Here is a 19,418-nt window from a genome sequence, read left to right as displayed (position 1 = left end):
AAATCAAAACCACGATGAGGTATCGCCCCATACCTGTCAGAATGGCTATTATCAAAAAGTCAACAAATAAATACTGATGAGGATGCAGAAAAAGGGGAACCCTCACCCACTGTCGGTGGGATTGTAAAGTGGGGCAGACACTATGAAAAGCAGGATGGAGGTTCCACAAAAAATTAAAACTACAACTACCATGACCCAGTGATACCATTTTTGGAAAAAAACAGAAACACTATTTCAAGAAGCTATATGCAGTACTATGCTCACTACAGCATTATTTACAATAGCCACGATATGGAAGCAACCTACGTGTCCATCAATAGATAACTGGACAAAGACGATGCTGTTTCTATAGAAAATAATACAGTAATGAATAAACAGCAATACAAGAATAAACTGTGTTTCGTGTACTCCTAACTGTAAACTACTTTTGTCCTACCCTGTATGTGGAACCTAAAAAAAAAAACAACAAAAACTGAACCAGAAACAGACACAGACACAGAGAAGAAACTAACGTTGGCCACACAGGAGTCAGGGGGAATGGGGGAGGAGGAGAGGGAGAAAAGCGGTACAAACTTCCAGCTACAAAATCAGTACGTCACAAGTATGTAATGTACAGCATAGGAAACAGTCTACAGTCTACACTGCTGCAAAAGCTTTGCACGGTAACAGATGGTGGCTGGACTTGCTGTGACCACTGTGCAAGGTTTACACAAGTTGACGTGCTATATTGTACACCTACAACTAGTATAACATTACATGTCAGCTCCACTCCAACAAAAATTAAAAACACCCAACATCAACCATAACACCACCAAAAAACCCTCAACGACCAAAAATTATCCTCAATTTAGAGTCAATTGAGCCTGGGCAAATACAGGTACACTAAATCTGACCACAGGACCTAAAGCAAGACCATGCTTAAGGAAAGATGTAACCTAATATTTTCTCATGAATCTTTTTTATTCTCCATGTTCCCTATCACCTTCCAGGATTAATTCAAATCAATAGATTATTTGATCCTCAATTTCGACCCCAATAGGAGACATTGATTGTTTAGAAGTTTTTTTTACGATCATTTTCATCCACTATTTTACCTAGGAACTATTAACATAAAGAACCGTGATATGGGATTTATAGTAGATACAAAAGTTGAACTGACCTTTTTTACTCAGCTCAGAAAACTTAGCTAAAAACTGTTGGCCATGAGCTCTCGCAAGATGTTGAAGTATGAAAGAAAGAATATATGAGGAGATACACACTTTCCTTCAAAATCCCTCACTATCTCCTCACACACGCACCATGTGGCAGATGAGTCAGAGCTGCCTGGTGAAATCAATGAGTACACTTCACATATAATTAATAGGAAAAAAAGCTTGATTTTTTTCTAATTACCAAGATATTTTTGTATTCTTACATTCATGAAATATTGTTTGCATATCAGTAATATACAAACAACCAGTATCTAATACAGGTATCGGTTCTTTAGCCAGAATTCTAAGCCCCCCCTGAAAGCTCAGCTAACAGTGGTGCGTCAGTACTCATTACTTCCTTCCGGAACGCATGGCGAGGGCCGAAACCAACGAGCACGGACTGTTCCCGAGCTAGCATGAGATGATGCACCGACCTCGGTTTCAATGTGAGAGGGGGCACCGAGTGGAGAGCAAGTGGAGTGCTGAAACATTTTTTCCTACTTAAAATGTGACAGGTACAGGGTTTGACATGTTCTGAAGCCAACACGTACTGAGGTATGACTATACTCTGATTTAAACAAAATAATTCACTTTATAATGATCTATGCTACAGTTTCTAGGGGGAAATTATTCTGATGGGTGAGTATATCCACTTCAAGCTCCCTCTCAGTCACATCCTACCAGCATTATTGGAAAAGGACTTATTTTTGAGTGATGTTTCCTAATTAAAACGTATCATTTAAACAGCCCAACTCATTTCCAGCATTGGCTTTGATTTGAATATTTTTGAAGAAAGTTTTATCATAATACATATTTCTCTAATATAATATTATAATCTACAATACACTTAACACTATAATGCCATAATTAACATTAGCATAATGTTAACTAATCTATATTACTTAGGGACATCATTATGAATATCTGGCAACAGACTGCAATTATAAACTCTTCATATCTAAGAATTTTTATTTTTATTCCTTCATAACTCAGGAATGTGGAGCTATTCACCCTCACCCTAAACAGAATCAGGCTATCCTTTTTGTTAGAAGGCAGTGTCTGCTTCTTACAGCTTTCTGCCTCCTTTGCCTTGTCGGAGGCCACCAGGCAACTCTTGCTCCTACCATGTATCTGTTATTTAGGCTTCCCTGTCCCCTTGATTCTAGAAGTGGCAGAAAGAGCCACAGTCTCGAAGTGAAGTGGGTCTGCCACAACCCTGCAGTGCGGCCTGGGAGAACCCCCGAGTCACGGCAGGGGTTTCTTTCCTTGTCTCCACGCTGACAGAACTGGCCTGACTGACCTTTAAGTGCAACCTTAAGACTTCATGAGGAACCTTGCTAAGGGCTGATAAAACCAACATCTGAATTCTTGAGAACTGTGTGCAAAGCAGGAACAAAGAACCTTTCATAAAAGGACCTCAGGGTCCCCATGCTTTGGTGCTCAGAATTTACAGAATCTTATTTTTGCTACCTCATGGACTTCTGGGTCTTACTTCTAGGTTCTTTGTCATATTTCCAACAACTGAGGTTTCTTATTGGCTAAATCACATCCAGATAAATGGGACAGAATTACATTAAAAGCCTTTTTAAAAAGGAAATTAAATAGGACTGCTAAATATGCTTATTTCCTTCACATGAAAGATGAGAATTCAAAAAGAAATGTTTAAAAATCCATAGAATACATTATTCCTTTTATGAAGCTGTTGTTCCTAAATGCATTTCCACTTGGCATCAACAAAACGACACTGCATACCAAAAAATGATTTACCTATAACTACATCATGGCCGTCAACCAAGCCGGCAGAGAAGAGCTCCTGAGAAACGCCATCTGCCGTATCTGTCCAAATACGAAATGAATATGTATTAGTAACCAAAAAGTCAGCAACCCGGTACAATGTAAAAATATATTTTAACTTACAAAAATTACCCACATGTGTTTTAATCCAATGATTCAGATTCTATCAGGAGGAAAAATCATTGCTGTGTACAATTCGCATCTTGCTGTTTATTCAACAGAAGTCATACAAAAGTATTGTTTCAGTGCTGGTGAACCAAGAAACTTTTGCCCTTTGGCTACCGTCCAAATGAATCCTCAGATGCACCTCTAGAAGTTTCCTCAGCACTGGCCCCTACGGCATGGCTCCCTTTCCTTTCTGAGGTCAATTCCAGCCATCGTCAACCCTTTTCTATCATTAGCAGCTAGTGAGTCAGAATTTATGGCCAAGGTTGAACAGGTAGCATTTGAAATTTGGTACCAGCATCTGTGTGTTTGTCGGACTACTAAGATGACCTATTTAAATGTAAGCTAATCGGAAACTCCTTTGACACGGATCCCCTGATAGCAATGGAATCCTCAGAAAACTTAGTCAAATAAAAGAATATAGTTCTCAGTGATGAGTGATAGAAGTTAGCAATCTCATAAAGATGGGACTGAACAGGCTGTGGCAAGTGAATACGGCTGAAATTACTTAACTGAAAGGCTATGAATGAACATGGTAATAGTGAGAAGTCTGCCTGAAGACCTTGTAAAGAGAAATCAATAACCTGCAGTGTGCTCAAAAGAACCATTATGAACCCTTAAATTTTTATAAGGGGGAGGATGTGGTTCCCATTGGCCTTCTGATATTCTCACGAACACCCAGAACTGTAACTGAACACAAAACCAGCTCAGTCGCTGGTAGCAACCTAGACAGATGTTCGACTTTGTGTCTTCTAAAGTCTGGGACAATGTGAGTAGAGCTGCTGGCCCAAACCAGCACCTAAGCAGAACTGCAGCTTGCTATGCCACAGGCTGCCCTCAACACAGCTTTTCCTGCTTAATCTGTGCTTCAGGTCTTGTAACTGTGTGTGAATGCACACACATGCAAGCATGTAACTGGAAGCACAATTATTTTTCATAATGCTTGGGCTTTAAAGGGCTCAGCCTGGTGTCTGACACATAGTAATCACTCAGTAAACAAACTGTGGTGATAACGGAGCAGCAAAAATCACTCCAGATGCATCCTACACTCTTGTGCACTCTCTCTCTTCCATACGTGGCCTGAATTCCCAAGTCTCCAATAAAAATCTGAGAGTCAGTGTACATTCTTCTACTTCCAAGAAATTGTGGTATTCTATCACTTCACTCATTCCATTTCATAATGAATAAAATATAATAAAATAAAAATGTGAAACAAAAATATATAGAGATCTTAATAAAGGATAAATTTCATATCAGGTAGGCTTATTTTGGGCCTTGTCCTTACTGCTAGAAAACACCGTATAAAATTCTCTTTGGAAAAGAATGTTCCCCTACCACGAAACCTATGGTAGCGTAGTGAAAGGGTCTACTCTGATGCGTTTTGGACTTACAAAGCCGGCAAGAACACTCAACCTCACAATCTCCATCTCCCTGAATGCCACGGGAGATTTCAGGAAAAGAAGCCTATTGAACTGAAGGGCACACAGCAGGCAGTCATTATGTTTCTATCGACTGATCATCTGTTAAAACATCTAAATGTGTTTCTGTCATCTCTGAAGTATCAGTAAGACCTTACACTTGAGTAAGGAGCTACAATCACGGAATGTAGTTAAAAATGGAATAATCAAAGCTACATTAAGGGCTAGCACTCAGGCAGAACCAAAGCAAATGACATTCACAAATGGTTAAAGTATATAGCATCTCCTACTATTTTCAGAGCTCCTAGGTACCAAATGAATCATATTAAAATAACAAACAGATCAGGCTAACTGGCCAAAAATGGAAATGTTCCATGTTTGTGTGTGTATGCCATTAAGCAGTTATTTTGTATGCACATAAGTAATATATCAGTAATAGGTTAGAACAGAAACATGAAGGTAATTGCTCATTTATTTTTCTTTAAGCTGCTTAACATTCCTGATGTGTAAACAAGTTAAATAATCATATATGCTCTGGATTTCAGAGCACAGAGTGACTTAATAAACACAAAGGGCCTGCCCTCAGAGGAGGACAGAGAATACTGGATAGGTGTGAGCTACATGTCGTAGCCATATGCACATATCTATGTGTACACACAGCACAGACACAGCACACCTGCGGTGTATGTGCACAGCGGTGGTGCAGACAGCATCAGCAATCACAGAGGTACAGTGATATATCTACGATGTTTCTGTTACCAAGGGGCCTGTGCTCACTGCCCAGGGAAGGTCAGTCATCATCCAGAAGCTAATGCTATGGCTCCTGTCGGGGCAACAAAAGCAGAGACCCCTGATCTAACTATGACAAACGAGGCTGCCAAAGCCGGCACAAAGGGCCAGGTAACGCTGATGGGGCTATCTTAGCTCCAAATATCCTCCACTCAGAAATTCATTTCTGTGTTAGCTCTTTAAATTAAAATTGATTTTTATTGCCACCATCAATTTTACACAATCAGATGAAAAGAGCAAACCTTAAAATAAGAATCTGTTCTTTTACTTACTATACTTGAAACATTTATTATATAATTACCAGATTTCATCAATGCATTGGCTGGTCAGTATTTTTACATTATGACAAAATATTGTAGATGGCTTTTTGACAACAGTAACCAGCAGCACTGTACCATTTCATAGACTGACTCTAAATTGTCAGAGATGGATGTTCCTAAAAAGATCAATTAGCAAATTCATTTCTGCCTTATATATAGTATTTTGTGAAAGGTGCCTCAAATGTTAGTTTAATTTAAATAAACAGGGAATCATTAGATCTTTGTGCTTACACAGGACTAGAGATCAGAGCCAGTGAGTCCGTGAATATGTGTGGCCCAGGGACATACTTGTTTGCTTGGTGGTGTTTTTAAAAGTCTGAACTTGAATGTGCTTAGACAAAACTCTCTAGTTTCCCAAAGTCCCCACCATTAACTTTGGCTCTTGTGACCATCTGAGTTTGTTTTTTAAGCAGTTAACCAATGTCATACCAATTTTTTAAAGAAAGGTCTTATAATTTGGGGGTTGCAAAATTTTAGCAAATATAATTTATTTACGAATCAATCAAAATTTACATGGGGGCCACATAAAAAAATGAAATGTTATTAGCTTATCTATGAATACAATCAAATGCAGGAGACTAATGTATCTTGGAAAGACACTCAACACAGACATCGAGGCTGCTTTCATGTGCACAAAAATCTAAAGTCAGAGGTCAGGAATAACAGGGCCTTAGCACCTGCATCTCATTTTCACTTCTCCAGGTTGTTTTGGTTATAAACTACAGAGTAAAAATGGCAATTTTTCTTAAACAACTCGTCTTGTGGTCTCTGAAGCCTGTTCCTATATGTTATTTATGCATTAATTAACCAAAAATCACCTCTTTCCAGGTGATAGAGATATTAACGAATATGCCAAGGTTCTATGCCTTCCAGGTTCTATGCCTTTAGATCCTTACAGGAGCTAAAGAGGCAACCAGTCTAGTCTTTACGCTGTTTCAATAACCACTTAAAATACAAAGCTGTTCAGCTGCAGCACTGGCATCACCCCTATCAGTTGTGCCTGCAGCAGACGGAGGCCACAGACACTCTCCAGCATAGGCTTTGCGCAACCTGGACTGAGGACAGAGGCCAAGCATGTTACCTCTGGGCATGACATCACTGTCTGCTGCTCAGCCCTCCTTGGAACTGCTGCTGTATGCCTATCACTGCATTCACAACAATACCCTTTAGACCCTGTATCGCCACGCCAGTACTTCCTTTCATGGTTGAGATAATGTGCTTAATTTACACATACAAACACAGTGTAGCATGTCACCAGAATTCACGTAGGCAGTGGTGGTTCAGTGTGCATTCTCTCCAGTAATCCTAAGTCCTTCCTTCCCTCTCTACCTCCCTCTTTCCTTTGTGTTTAGAGAAAGCATTTTTGAAAAACAAATTATAAACATATGTTGTAATCAATTTCTGAAATGTCCTTTGTAGCAATAAAATAGTAATTTCAGTTAAAACTCACCTCTTCCTGGAGTAAACTCAAATCGTATATCATTAAGTTCCTTTCTGGAGTTTCTGAAACACATAACGTACAGCATATTAGGATAAAATGAGCAGAGGTTAATCAAACTAACGTATTACAGTTTGTACAAGGTGCTACTAACATGTAGATAACATTTTACAGCCTTGCGTGACCTCCAAATACCTCCTTAACTGAAAGTGACAGTTTTGATAATAATAAAAGGAGGTATTTGTTTGATTGGTTGAATGTACCTTATATAAAACTGCTCAAGTCACAAAGTTCCAAAAATTAAATGTTCATTTTATAAATCTACACTAAATTAGTAACCTTAAATATAATTTTGTAATAGAAAACTTCAGAAGCTTTTAGTTAAGAATACATGATATTCAATATATTTTTCATATTTTCATAATAGAAACTTACAGTGTCCAGATTAGAATAAATGATATTCAATACATTTTTCATATCTTTCTGAGAAAAATAATATTTTATCAAATTATTTTTTAAACTGAAACAGAGAAGACAGTTGTGGCAATAAAGTTCCTGATAGCACGACATGTGAAATCATGCAACCAACGCCCCAAACAAGATGTGTGTTGTGTAGTTAATATTTTTTTAACCTAAATAGAAAAGGACCTCAGAATGTCGTGTAATTACCTACTGAATATATAAAACTTTATTTAAGGAATTATAAAATGCTTACATAAAACTATACTCATACTGGGTAAAGAAAAAACTATAATATACACATACTGGGTTTACAGTTGTGAGTTCATGAAACAGCTTATTACTGTATTATTTTGAATTATTGTGATATTTTCCACATGAACAACTGTAAATCTACTTTTGGCCTGCCCTGTGTAAATTCAATAAAAAAATTAAGTGACACCAAGGAAACAGGGACAAGTAACTAAGATGTGAGTTTTCCATTCATATTAATTTCAAAAAATGATAATAAGCGGCAATAAGCTACAATTAAAATGGTTTTAAATTTTCTAAGAACACTTAAATGGTACAACTAACTCAACAGATGCTAAATTGAAGTTAATAAAAACATCTTAGAAAACTGCAGTAGAAAATATGAAATAGTAATTTCTGTAAGCACTCAACTGCTTGCTCAGTGGCCTAGGGTGTCCAAGACGGAAGCAGAAACAGCCTAAATACCCATCGCTACACAGTGACCTCCCGGTGCCCGAGTCTGATCGAATCCCGTTAGCACTCCAGCCGTGGTGCCCTAAAACTCTGGGTGCTACCTCCTGGTCTCCCTGTCCCACCATATCTGCCACTCTAAGTGCAAGGGGGCTCAGAAAGGGAACACAGGCATGGCACCGGCTGAGGAAAAAGGAACGCCCTCCTCCCCAGTGCCTAGGAAGCTGGCCCATGTCTACCACCTTTCCAGAAGCAGAGAAATAAAGAGTCAAGAAATTGTGGGAAAGGATGCCCATGCCCAGGTCACAGACAGAAGAAGAGCACTTAAGAACTTCACATCCTCAGACTCTCAGAGACAGAGCGCGACTAGGGGACTGCAGCTGTGCCTACAGCTGTGCTTCTTTTAGGGACTCCTGAGAATCTGAATACTGAGAAAATTCCAAACTCTCTCTCTCAAAAAAAAAAAAAAAGATGCATGTATAACACATGAAATTGCAGACAACTGTGGATGCTTCAGAGATCATCTCACACCCTGCAACAAGCCCTACCCTGGAGGTGACATGTGCCAAGAACAATCAGAGCCTGCAGGGGAAGGACTGTTTGCATGTTGGATTGTTCAAACAGCCTAAACTGTCTTAACAAACTACCAATGGACCACACAGTCACACAGTGTTTCTGTACATATCAGCAGGGCTCAAACTTTTTAGCCTTAGACCCCCTTCCAGTCTTAAAAAGTGTTAAGACCCCTAAGGAGCTTTTGTTTCTACTGATTATATCTATCGAGCTCGATTGTATTAGAAATTAAAAGTGTTAAAATTTAAAATACATATTACTTATTTGAAAATGACACTAACCCATCATATGATAATGTACAAATTTTTTATGAAAAAATACTTTCCAAAAGAGAAACAAATCAGTGAAAAAACTGCCTTGTTTTCTATTTTTGTAAACCTCTTTAATGCCTGGCCTAAGATAGCTGGATTCTTACGTTTGCTCCTGTATTCAATCTGTTGCAATATCACACACATCATACAGCCAGTAACTGAGAAACTTCACTGTGCATGTGTGAAAGAAGGAGAGTGACTAAAGCAAAAAAGTTTCTTAACATCATCACAACAATAGCTTTGACCTCGTGGGCTCCCTGAAAGGGTCTCAAGGATCCCTAGGGGCCGTGGGACCATCCTTTGAGAAACACTGATATAAAATCTCATTTTATCCAACATGAGGTATACAGAGTAAGTTCTACTTGGTGGTGGTGGGTTTTTTAAACATATGTTCAAGGCTTTCAAGGCTGGCAGATTTGATGAGTGGCAGAGTGAGAACCAAGAATTCTATATTGGAAATAGTTAACACAAAGAGAAATGCTCAATTCCTTTCATTTTTGAGAAAAAAAATAATATTCTCCAAGATTTTACATTACCATTAATAGATCAGCAAGCATCCATTTATCTAACAGCCTTGGTGTTGTGTGCTGTTGATCAGCAAGGCTGAATTAGAACTAAAACTACCCAGTAAGGAAAAAGGATCACCAAGAAAGCAAGTATTTATAGTGCTTTAACAATGAAGTGACAAAAGAATAAAACATGAAAAGGAATCTGGATTGGCGCTAATTTATGTCATTGTTCCTTTCCTCTCTGTGCTTTCACCAGCCTTGTCTAAATGATTTTCTTCTACTAAGGCAAGTAAGAGGCACTTACTTAAGTGCCTTAAGTAAGAATATCTTAAGGCACTCCCCGACTCTTTAAATGCTAACACCATAGAAGTAATATCCATCCCCCATAACCTCTTATCTACATCAACTGTGGCTCAAGGTATAGAGGGTGCCTAGTCAGGTCATGCGTTTATGACTCGGAACCTAAAACGCCCGCCTTTGAAAAGATCACAGTGATTGACTGTGAGCAGTAGACTTGTCCCATCAGGAGGAAATGCAGTTGGGAACATGCCTAATTGGATCAAACTACTGAAGGTCATCCTTTTATAAAGAATTAATCTTTTCAGACTCATACTTAACACCTTTAATTGAAAGTACATTTACTTTAATTGATACGGCACAGGGTACCCTCACTTTCAGGGAAGCTGAAAATAGGCATAATTTAAGGCCAGAAACTATAGTAAGTCTGTGTAACAGAAGAGATATTCAATAGAGGAAACATTAAAAACTTAAAAGTAACAGGTTCAAAATTCAGGCCACCTTTGATAACTTTTATTAAAAATCCCTAAACCCTCCTTGGCTGGTGTAGCTCAGTGGATGGAGCGCTGGCCTGAAAACCAAACAATTGAGGTTCGATTCCCAGTCAGGGCACATGCCTGGGTTGCGGGCCGGTTCTCTGCAGGGGACTCACGAGAGGCAACCATACATTGATATTTCTGTCCCTCTCTCCTTCCCTTCCCCTCTAAAGATAAATAAATAAAAGCTTTTTTAAAATTCTTTTTTAAAAAATCCCTAAACCTTAAAACAAACAAACCAACCAAACTCTTAAACTTGGGAAGGCACGGCCCTTACTCCTCACTGTGTTCACGCACTGCACCACAAACGCAAATGCCTGCAGGGCTCAGGCAAGAAGTATTTTTTAAATAGGTGATACAATACCGTGGTTTAAAAATAAAAAGGTGCAATAGGATATCCGGTAAAAACTAGCCTTCCAACTCCCGCCACTCAACCGCCAGGTCGCCCTCACAGAGGAGACCAGAGGCTCTCTCTGCCTCCTTCCTGAGAGCTGCTGTGGGTAAAGGAGCAACGGACACACGTAGTTCCTTCTGTTTAACACCAACAGTAGTGTGCGATGTCCACTGTTCTGCACCCTGCCTTTTTTCCAAAACTCAGTAATAGTCCTTGAAATAAGTTTTTCTTACTGGTTCATAGTGTTCCCACTCCTTTTTTATAGCTATATAGTATGCCACTGTATGCTATATGCTTTTTAAAAGCCAGTTCCCATTCTATGAACAGATGATTACTAGTTTTTCACTAGTATAAATGTACTTCAGTAAATAACCTTGTTCTTATGTCATTTTGCAAATATGAGTATAAAAATAAATTTCTATAAGCAAACTGCTTGATCAAAGGGTCTATGCCTTGCAATTTGATAGATATTGTCAAATTTCCCTTCATTTTCATTGTACCAACTTATGCTCTCACAAGCACTGCTGCGGGAACTTTAAATTAAAGCAGAAAATGTACTTAAAAAACCCCAGGGAGATGGGGAACTCTGCCAGCTGAAAAGCTTATTAGCCATTTAAAGGGGTAACTGCTACTCAGGACCAGCTGGTTAGGCCAGGTAGGAATGTGGGCTCAGTTGTGTTAAATATCTATCTATCTATCTATCTACCTCCAGGCGAAGTTCAAAGTTCAGAGATACAGACTGTCAGGTTTGTTTTTCTTCTTGCTCTTTCAGTTCATCTGCAAGGAACACAGCGGCCACTCAAACGAGGCAGCTGGCTAGCAGGGTGGCAGCAAATGCACAGGTGCACACACAACCCTGTCTGATGATGGTTCGGGTGCAAAGGCCCGTGCAGTGACAGCCATGCTTTACAGGATGCAGCGCTTTTCCGCACCTCTTCACACGCCCTGTCAGACCACCTGGCGGAGCCTCTGTTCCAGGAGGGCTCCAAAGCCCAAATGCCAGCTGAGGACTGTCTGAATTCTTCAGCTCCACACTGGCTGCCCATGCCAGCTGACGCATGTGGGCACACACACCCTAAGAACCCGATACCATCAAAAGGGTTAGAAGTCCAATGCCATGGACTGGCAAGGGGTATTATAAAGCGTTAACTGCCATTGGCACTGTGTGCCCTCCATCACAGGGGTGCTCTGAAGTGAGGCTGAAAGTCAACCACTCTTCCAAGCTCAGGTGAGGGCTGCAGTCGGGGTAACGTTGCCCATCGAGCCTGTAAAGTAGGTAGAGTGTTTCCCAGGGATTCAGAAGTAGCCCCTCCCCACTAAGCAGCTGAGGATTTTCTTAGCCAACAGTCCTTTTCTTCCTTACTTTAACCTGAGATTCCAGGCCAGGGTGAAGCTATTGGTGTCCAAGGAATTCCAGAGGGACTCCCACATACTCCTGGAAATGTTCCCCCACTCTCAGGACTGAATGAGGACCTTTCGAACAGGCTGGGCCAGGTGTCAGGACTACAGTTTTTAGTTCAGCTTGCACCTTTCCTACCCTTGGAGTGAATTCCTTTCCCAAAGATTTAGGAAGACATATGGGACCCCAGCTCTCACTGAGCTAGCCGGGCATCCCTCTCCACACTAGGAGGCTGCCGCGTGCAGAATGAGGAGGTACCATGAGCTGCACAGGCAGAGGTCTTGTTCAAACTCACTCATTGCTTACGTGGCCCCTGTAATCTGTTTCCTAGACTGTGAGATGGGAAACATAATAATTAATAGCACTTGCTATCTGGCTGGTACACATTCAGTGCTTCACAGAGGTAATCTCATTCCATGCTGGAAACCACCCTAGAAATAAGGATGACTGCGCTCCTCTATTATTTTACAGATGGCGCTTAGGAAAGGGAAAGGATGTACCAAAACATGTCTCCCAACAGCAGGTCTGAATTAAACCTAGAACTTGACAAATGTCACCCATTCTCCCAGCAGTGCACAGCCCCTTCCGAGCCACCGTTGGCCCTGCCCCGCACCCCTGCGGGAGCTCCTAACTGGGCTCTCCTCGTTCAAGTGCACCATCTGCAGCACAGCCAGTCAGTTTGTTCTCCGGAAGTCTGATCATGTCACTCCTTTACTGAAAGACTCCACTTTTCATCCTTATTCTTAAAACAAAAATTCAAAACCCTTAGTGTGACCCTCCAGGACCTGCTCCTGCTGATCCGTCCACCCCCATCTCTCCCACACCTTCCCCCGTTCACCTGGCTGCCATTGCCCACCTGCCCCCCTTTCCCAGACATAAACTTGCAAATAACATTTTGAATGGACCAGGGAAGTCAAATGCCTGCCAGGAGTGGGTTCAGGAGACCGTGGCAGAAAAGGAATTGAAGTGGGGGCAAGTCTTTTGAGAAACTCAGCTGGAAGGGGATGAGAATAGTTGGAATGAGGTAAAGGGAAGGCTTGTTGGGGGCGGGGAGGGGGGGCAAGAGAACACATGTGCGCCAGTAAAACGAAGCTAGTAAAGAGGGAAACAGGACAATGAGGGAGGAACAGAAGATTGCACCCGGAGGAGCCAGCTTCTCCCCCTCCTTGGAAATTTGCCTCCCTCACCCTCCCTCCACCAGTCATGCTCAGGGACCAGGCTGTGTCTCTGGGAAAGAGACAGGAAAGAAAGCTTGGGTGGCCAGACGAGGTAAGCCCCTTTCCTGTTTGCTCTCTTAGCCTCCAGTGTCATGCTCAAGTTTGCACCAATGTAATCATATGGTTATTACTTTAATGCCTGTCTCATCCACTAGACAGTTAAGTTCCAAAAGACAGAGACCCTCATCTTGCCTTGCTCACCATTCTCCCAGCACCTAGCACAGTTGCCTAGGGAACACATAGAGAGTATTCGTTGAATGAGTCAATACATGGATGAATGAATGGAAGAAGTTTACAAGTCATGGCCTCTGTGACATGACCTTCTTCCGGGTGTCTGCAGTTCCCTAGGTGCCCCGTCTCTGTGTGCCTCAGACACACCCCTGTCTCTGTCTCCTTGTGCCTTCAATGCTAATGTTCATCCTCCACCACCTGTCTTCTCATTCTCTCCCTGGATGATTAATTCCTAACCCTGAACTCAAATCCAGGTGCTTCCCCTGGGCACCTCCCCACGCCACATCCAAATAGACACCAGAACACTCACCATACCCAAAGTGGAACTTTTCCTTTCAAATGAACTTTCCTTCCTCTGCTCCATGTACTTGTAACAGGCACTTAACATGACCGGTGGGTTCTGCCCCCTTAAGACTTCTCAAATCATCAATTTTTCTAAAACTCCACTACTACTGGTCAGGGACTGGTCACCATTATCTGCCAAAGATGAGGAGATTTAATGAACAGAGGCTATTTTATCCACACTCACGGACCCCACCCATACACACCTAGAGAAGCTGAAGATGAACAGCAAAAGGAAAAGAGTTTTAACAGATTGAGGGACCTATTGTTCAAGGTAATTTTTGACAGATGACTGTTGTAGCCCAGGAAGAAAACTGTTGGACTTAATGAGATGTGAAAAACGATGCCAATATAACAGTAAGTTGAAGGACAATTATCACATAAGGCCAGAAACAAACAAACAAAACCAGGAACAGAAGAAAGAAGCTTCTTGTGGCCAGGCCGATGGCTGCTCGGTGGCAGTGTTTATGGTCACCTCTGGGCCGTCCTAGAGCCAGGCCTTGGAGTCAGCTGACCAGACTGCCTTACAACTGGAGACTGTCACCTGTGTCTGGATGACTGAGCGCAACTGCGATTCAGCCACTCTGGAGCTACGACATTCAGTGGGCCACGCTGTCTCTCTAACCTTCAGCGCCTCCCACAGGGAAAAGGGGAGATGACGCTTCCCTCCTGAGTTACATGAGCTCTGTGAAAACACTTTGTGGACTCCCGCACTGCTGTTTGGCATTACAATGTCATATTTTGAGGGGCTCAGAAGTAGGGGGACATCATGGTTCCAGTCCTTAAAGAGCTTACAGTCCTCCCAGGGAATGACAGTGCCATACCTAAAACTACTAGGAGGAGACTTCCGCCAAGATGGAGGCATAGGTGGAAACACTGTGCCTCCTCCCACAACCAAGTTTAAAGTCAACAAAGTTTCAGTAACAAAAATGCAGCCAAAAACAGAAAATTGAACTACACGGAAGTCTGACAACAATGAACGTTCAGCCAGACTGGTAAAAGGGGTGGAGCCGGCAGGAAAGATCTTCCGACCCAGGCACACAGGCAACCATGGGCGGATCCCAGGTGTGGGGTAGCAACAGGCAGACCCAGTGAGGGTGCAAGGCAGCAGGCTGACCATGGTCACACATTTGAACACAGATAAATCAGCGAAGGAGCGAGCAGTGAGACTGTGCAGGCCCCAGCGGCGGGAAGCAGCAGAGGGGACCGCCCTTGCCCCTCTCTGACCCCGCCCCCACACACAGCGTCACAACCCAGCGACTGAGTTGCCCCGCCCTGGTGAACACCTAAGCTTTCGCCCCTCATACGTAACAGGTGCCAACAGACCAAAACATGGCTCAAGAAGAACTCAAAGTCTCACAGCCGATAACTCTAAGCAACCAAGAAATAGCCAACCTATCAGATGCACAGTTCAAAACACTGGTGATCAGGATGCTCACAGAACTGGTTGATTATAGTCACAAATTAGAGGAACAAATGAAGGCTAAACTAATTGAAATGAAGGGAAATGCACAGGAAACCAATAGTGATGGAAAGGAAACTGGGACTGAAATCAATCGAGTGGACCAGAAGGAAGAAAAAAATGACCAAACAGAAAAATATGAAGAAACAAGAATTCAAAAAATTGAGGAGAGGCTTAGGAACCTCCAGGACATCTTAAATGTTCCAACATCTGAATTATAGGGGTACCAGAAGCGAAAGAGAAAGAGCAAGTGGAAAACTTCTTTGAACAAATAATAAAGGAGAACTTCCCCAGTCTGGCAGAGGAAATAGACTTCCAGGAAGTCCAGGAAGCTCAGAGAGTCCCAAAGAAGTTGAACCCAAGAAGGAACACACCAAGGCACATCATAATTACATTAGCCAAGATTAAAATGAAAGAGAGAATCCTAGAAGCAGCAAGAGATAAGGGGACAGTCACCTACAAAGGAGTTCCCATCAGACTGTCAGCTGATTTTTCAAAAGACCTTACAGGCAAGAAGGGGCTGGAGAGAAGTATTCCAAGTCATGAAATCCAAAGACCTACATCCAAGATTGCTCTATCCAGCAAAGCTTTCATTTAGAATGGAAGGGCAGATAAAGTGCTTCTCAGATAAGGTCAAATTCAAGAAGTTCATCATGACCAAGCCCTTATTATATGAAATTTAAAGGGACTTATCTAAGAAAAAGAAGATAAAAAATATGAACAGTGAAAGGACAGCAAACTCACACTTATGAACAACCACACCTAAAACAAAAGCAAACTAAGTGGACAGTTAGATCAGGAGCAGAACCATAGAAATGAAGATCACATGGAGGGTTAGCAACAGGGGAGTGGGAGGAGGAGAAGGGGGGAGAAGGTACAGAAACTAAGTAGCATAAATGGTAGGTAGAAAATAGACAGGGGGGAGGGCAAGAATAGTAGGGGAAATATAGAATCTAAAGAACTTGAGACAAGTGGACATAAACTAAAGGGGGAAAATGGTGGGGGAGGGGATGTGCAGGGTGGAGGGGAATGAAGGGGGGAATTAGAACAACTGTAATGGCATGATAAAATATATTTTAAAAAATAAATAAAAAATAATACTACTAGGAAAACCCTGAGTTAAATAAGCACTTGAAAGTAGTAGTCGAGAAAGAAATATTAGGTGAATTCAGAGTAAAGAGCATTTCCCCCCACTTTATTTTTATTTTTTATTCATTTTTAATTCTATTGTATAGGTTATTTTATTACAGCTGTCCTGATTTACCCCCTTTGCCTCCTGTACCCAGCACCCCCACTCCCTCAGGCCATCCTCCCACCATTGATTCATGTCCATGGGTCATGCGTATAAGTTCTCTGGCTGCTCCATTTCCTACACTGTACTTGACATTCACATGGCTACTCTGCAACTACCTATTTGTACTTCTTATTCCCCTCACCTCTCCACCCATTCTCCCCTGCTACCTCCCCGAAAATTCCCAATAACTAACTTTTCTCTTGCTTTCAAGAATCTCTCTTTATCTTTAACCTTTGGCCGTTCAATAATGATGTGCCTTGGAGAAGGCCTCTTTGCATCCCATATAATTGGGACTCCCTGCAATTCCTGGGCTTGCACGTCTATTTCCTTCACCAAATTGTAGACCTTTTCTTTCCCTATTTTTCAGATAGATTTCCAATTTCTTGCTCTTAATCTTTTTCTCACACTCTCACGATGTGATGGTCAGATCTGTTAAAGTTGTCCCACAGGCTGCTTATACTATCCTCATTTTCCTGGATTCTTTTTTCTTCTTGTCGTTCTACATGGTTGGTTTTTGCTTCCTAATGTTCCAAATCCTTGATTTGATTCTTGGCTTCATCCATTCTATTGTTGGTTCCCTGTAAATTGTTCTTTATTTCAACTAGTGCATCCTTCGTTTCTGACTAGGTCTTTTTTTATGCTGCTGAGGTCCTCACTAAGTTCCTTAAGCATCTTTATAACCAGTGTCTCTGCATATGACAGACTGCTTATCTCCATTTCATTTAGCTCTTTTTCTGGAGTTTTGATCTGTTCTTTCATTTAGGCCATGTTTTTTTGTCTCCTTGTTTTGGCAGCCTCCCTGTGTTTGTTTGGACATATTCAGTAGGGTTGCTTTGATTCCATGTCTTGGTAGTGTGGCCTAATATATTTGGTGTCCTATAGGGTCCAGTGGCACAGCCTCTCCTATCACCCAAGCTGGGTACTCAAGGTGTGTCCTTCATGTAGGCTGAGTACTCTCCTCTTGTAGTTGAGCCTTGTTTGCTGTTGGCAGATCAATGGGAGGGATTTACCCAGACCAGTCAGCTGTGAGGACCTGGCAGTGACCAATGACCACCAGCCTCTGCCCTCCATGAAGGATCAGGATGTGCAGGGTCAGGATGGTGGTACTCCAACGTGGTCTATAGCTGTCCACTGGGTGTGTTGGCCTTGGGGTTTCCCAGGTGGTGCTGGCCAAGGGCAGACTCACCTGTGTTTTGCCCAGGGCTCCCTGTCTGAGGTGTAAAGCAATCTGATATGGCTGCTACTTGTGCTAGGCTTGGAGATTCCCAGGGGAAGCCAACCTGTGACTCTAATCTGACTGTTGCTAGGGCTCACTGAAGTCAGCTATTGCTTGATAGGATTTAAGAGCCAAGACCAGCCATTCATATTGAAAAAGAGCTTGGGTAGGCCAGTTAAGTTGGGTGGGGTAGAGCTTCTATGGATCTCCAAGGGGGGGGGTATCACACAGTGTTACCCAGGTTGTTGGAGTCTCAGATGTGGTACCAACCTGCTGGCTCTTTCGGGGGAGGGCTCAGCAATGGGACAGTGTCCTCTACTCACCCCGATGCCAGACACTTCAGTCTCTCCCTGTATACCACTAGTGCCTTTCAAGTTTCCACCCCGGTGCTGGAGCTCAGAGGGAGTGAATCTGAGGAGGTGAGTCTGTGTGTGGGTTCTGCAAGAGGAACTGCTTAGGGCTCCAGCAGTCTCCTCCACTGACTCAATCCCCACTGGTTTTCACAGCCAAAAGTTGTTCCCCCCTCGCTTTATTCATTCTTCACATTCCTGTCAAATTCACCTTCTCTGAGGTAAAGGTCCAATCATGGAAACTTATAATTTCACAACTGGAAGGGGCTCTAGAGGTCGCCTAACCCATTTCCCAAGTTCCAGAGGTAAAGAAACTGAAGCCAAAGAGATTAAGTGGCTTAAGATTACATGGCTGTTAATTTACACCACATTTCATAAATACTAACTGATTATCCACTAGGTGTTCGACCTATCCTAGGAGCCATTAATGGCAGAAATAACACCCAAACATGGGACAAACACTTCCAGATGACAGCTTTTAATTCTCAATTGGTGGTTCCTGAAGTGCAGGCAGGGCGAGCGGAGGTGCCACCCGTAAAAAAGGAACTTCCCTCAGTGACACCTCTGCCCCTGGTTAAGAAGTACTGCACGCAGTGAGGGACGTTACAGATGAGAACGAGTTTCGCGTATAACTGACGTGGTGGCGGAAATAAAGGGGAGAGCTACTGCCGGGCCCATCGCAACCGGGCTGCAGACCTGGCCGGAAATGGCAACTCTCCCAGCAGCACACACCTCCACCAGCCACGCGCCTTGTGCTCCGAGTGTGGGAGTAACTCGGTCATGTACCTCTCCCTTCCCCGCACCCCCTGGCCTAGCATCTGACTTGCCTCAAAAGAGCCTTTTGGAGCCGTGAGTCGCCTAAAAAGTGAAAGTGAACATTCCTTCCAGCACTGTCATTCCAGCACTGTCTCCCAGAAACATGCCTCAGACCTAGAAATTGTTTTCAGTTGGTGGCTTCCAGAATTCCAGTCCACGCCAAACCATGCGGCATCACACTGCCCCTGATCAGTGT

The 19,418-nt window shown here is 42.4% G+C and overlaps 1 protein-coding gene across 3 annotated transcripts in view; it reads right to left on the bottom strand.

Annotated features, from left to right (window-relative positions):
• STK39 (serine/threonine kinase 39) overlaps positions 1 to 19,418 on the bottom strand; it is a 283,196-nt gene that overhangs the window by 52,929 nt on the left and 210,849 nt on the right. For all 3 annotated transcript variants that reach the window (XM_037044544.1, XM_037044545.1, XM_037044546.1), the window contains 2 exons: positions 7,127 to 7,179; positions 2,958 to 3,026 (listed from right to left, as the gene is read on the bottom strand). In XM_037044544.1, coding sequence (XP_036900439.1) covers positions 2,958 to 3,026; positions 7,127 to 7,179 — 122 coding nt within the window. The remainder of the gene's footprint in view (positions 1 to 2,957; positions 3,027 to 7,126; positions 7,180 to 19,418) is intronic.

This window comes from Sturnira hondurensis, unplaced genomic scaffold (genome assembly GCF_014824575.4).
Source record: "Sturnira hondurensis isolate 20B ecotype Veracruz unplaced genomic scaffold, ASM1482457v3 Scaffold0004136, whole genome shotgun sequence".
NCBI lineage: Eukaryota > Metazoa > Chordata > Mammalia > Chiroptera > Phyllostomidae > Sturnira > Sturnira hondurensis.
Note: the sequence above shows the minus strand (reverse complement) of the source record. Positions and strands in the feature narration are given on the sequence as shown.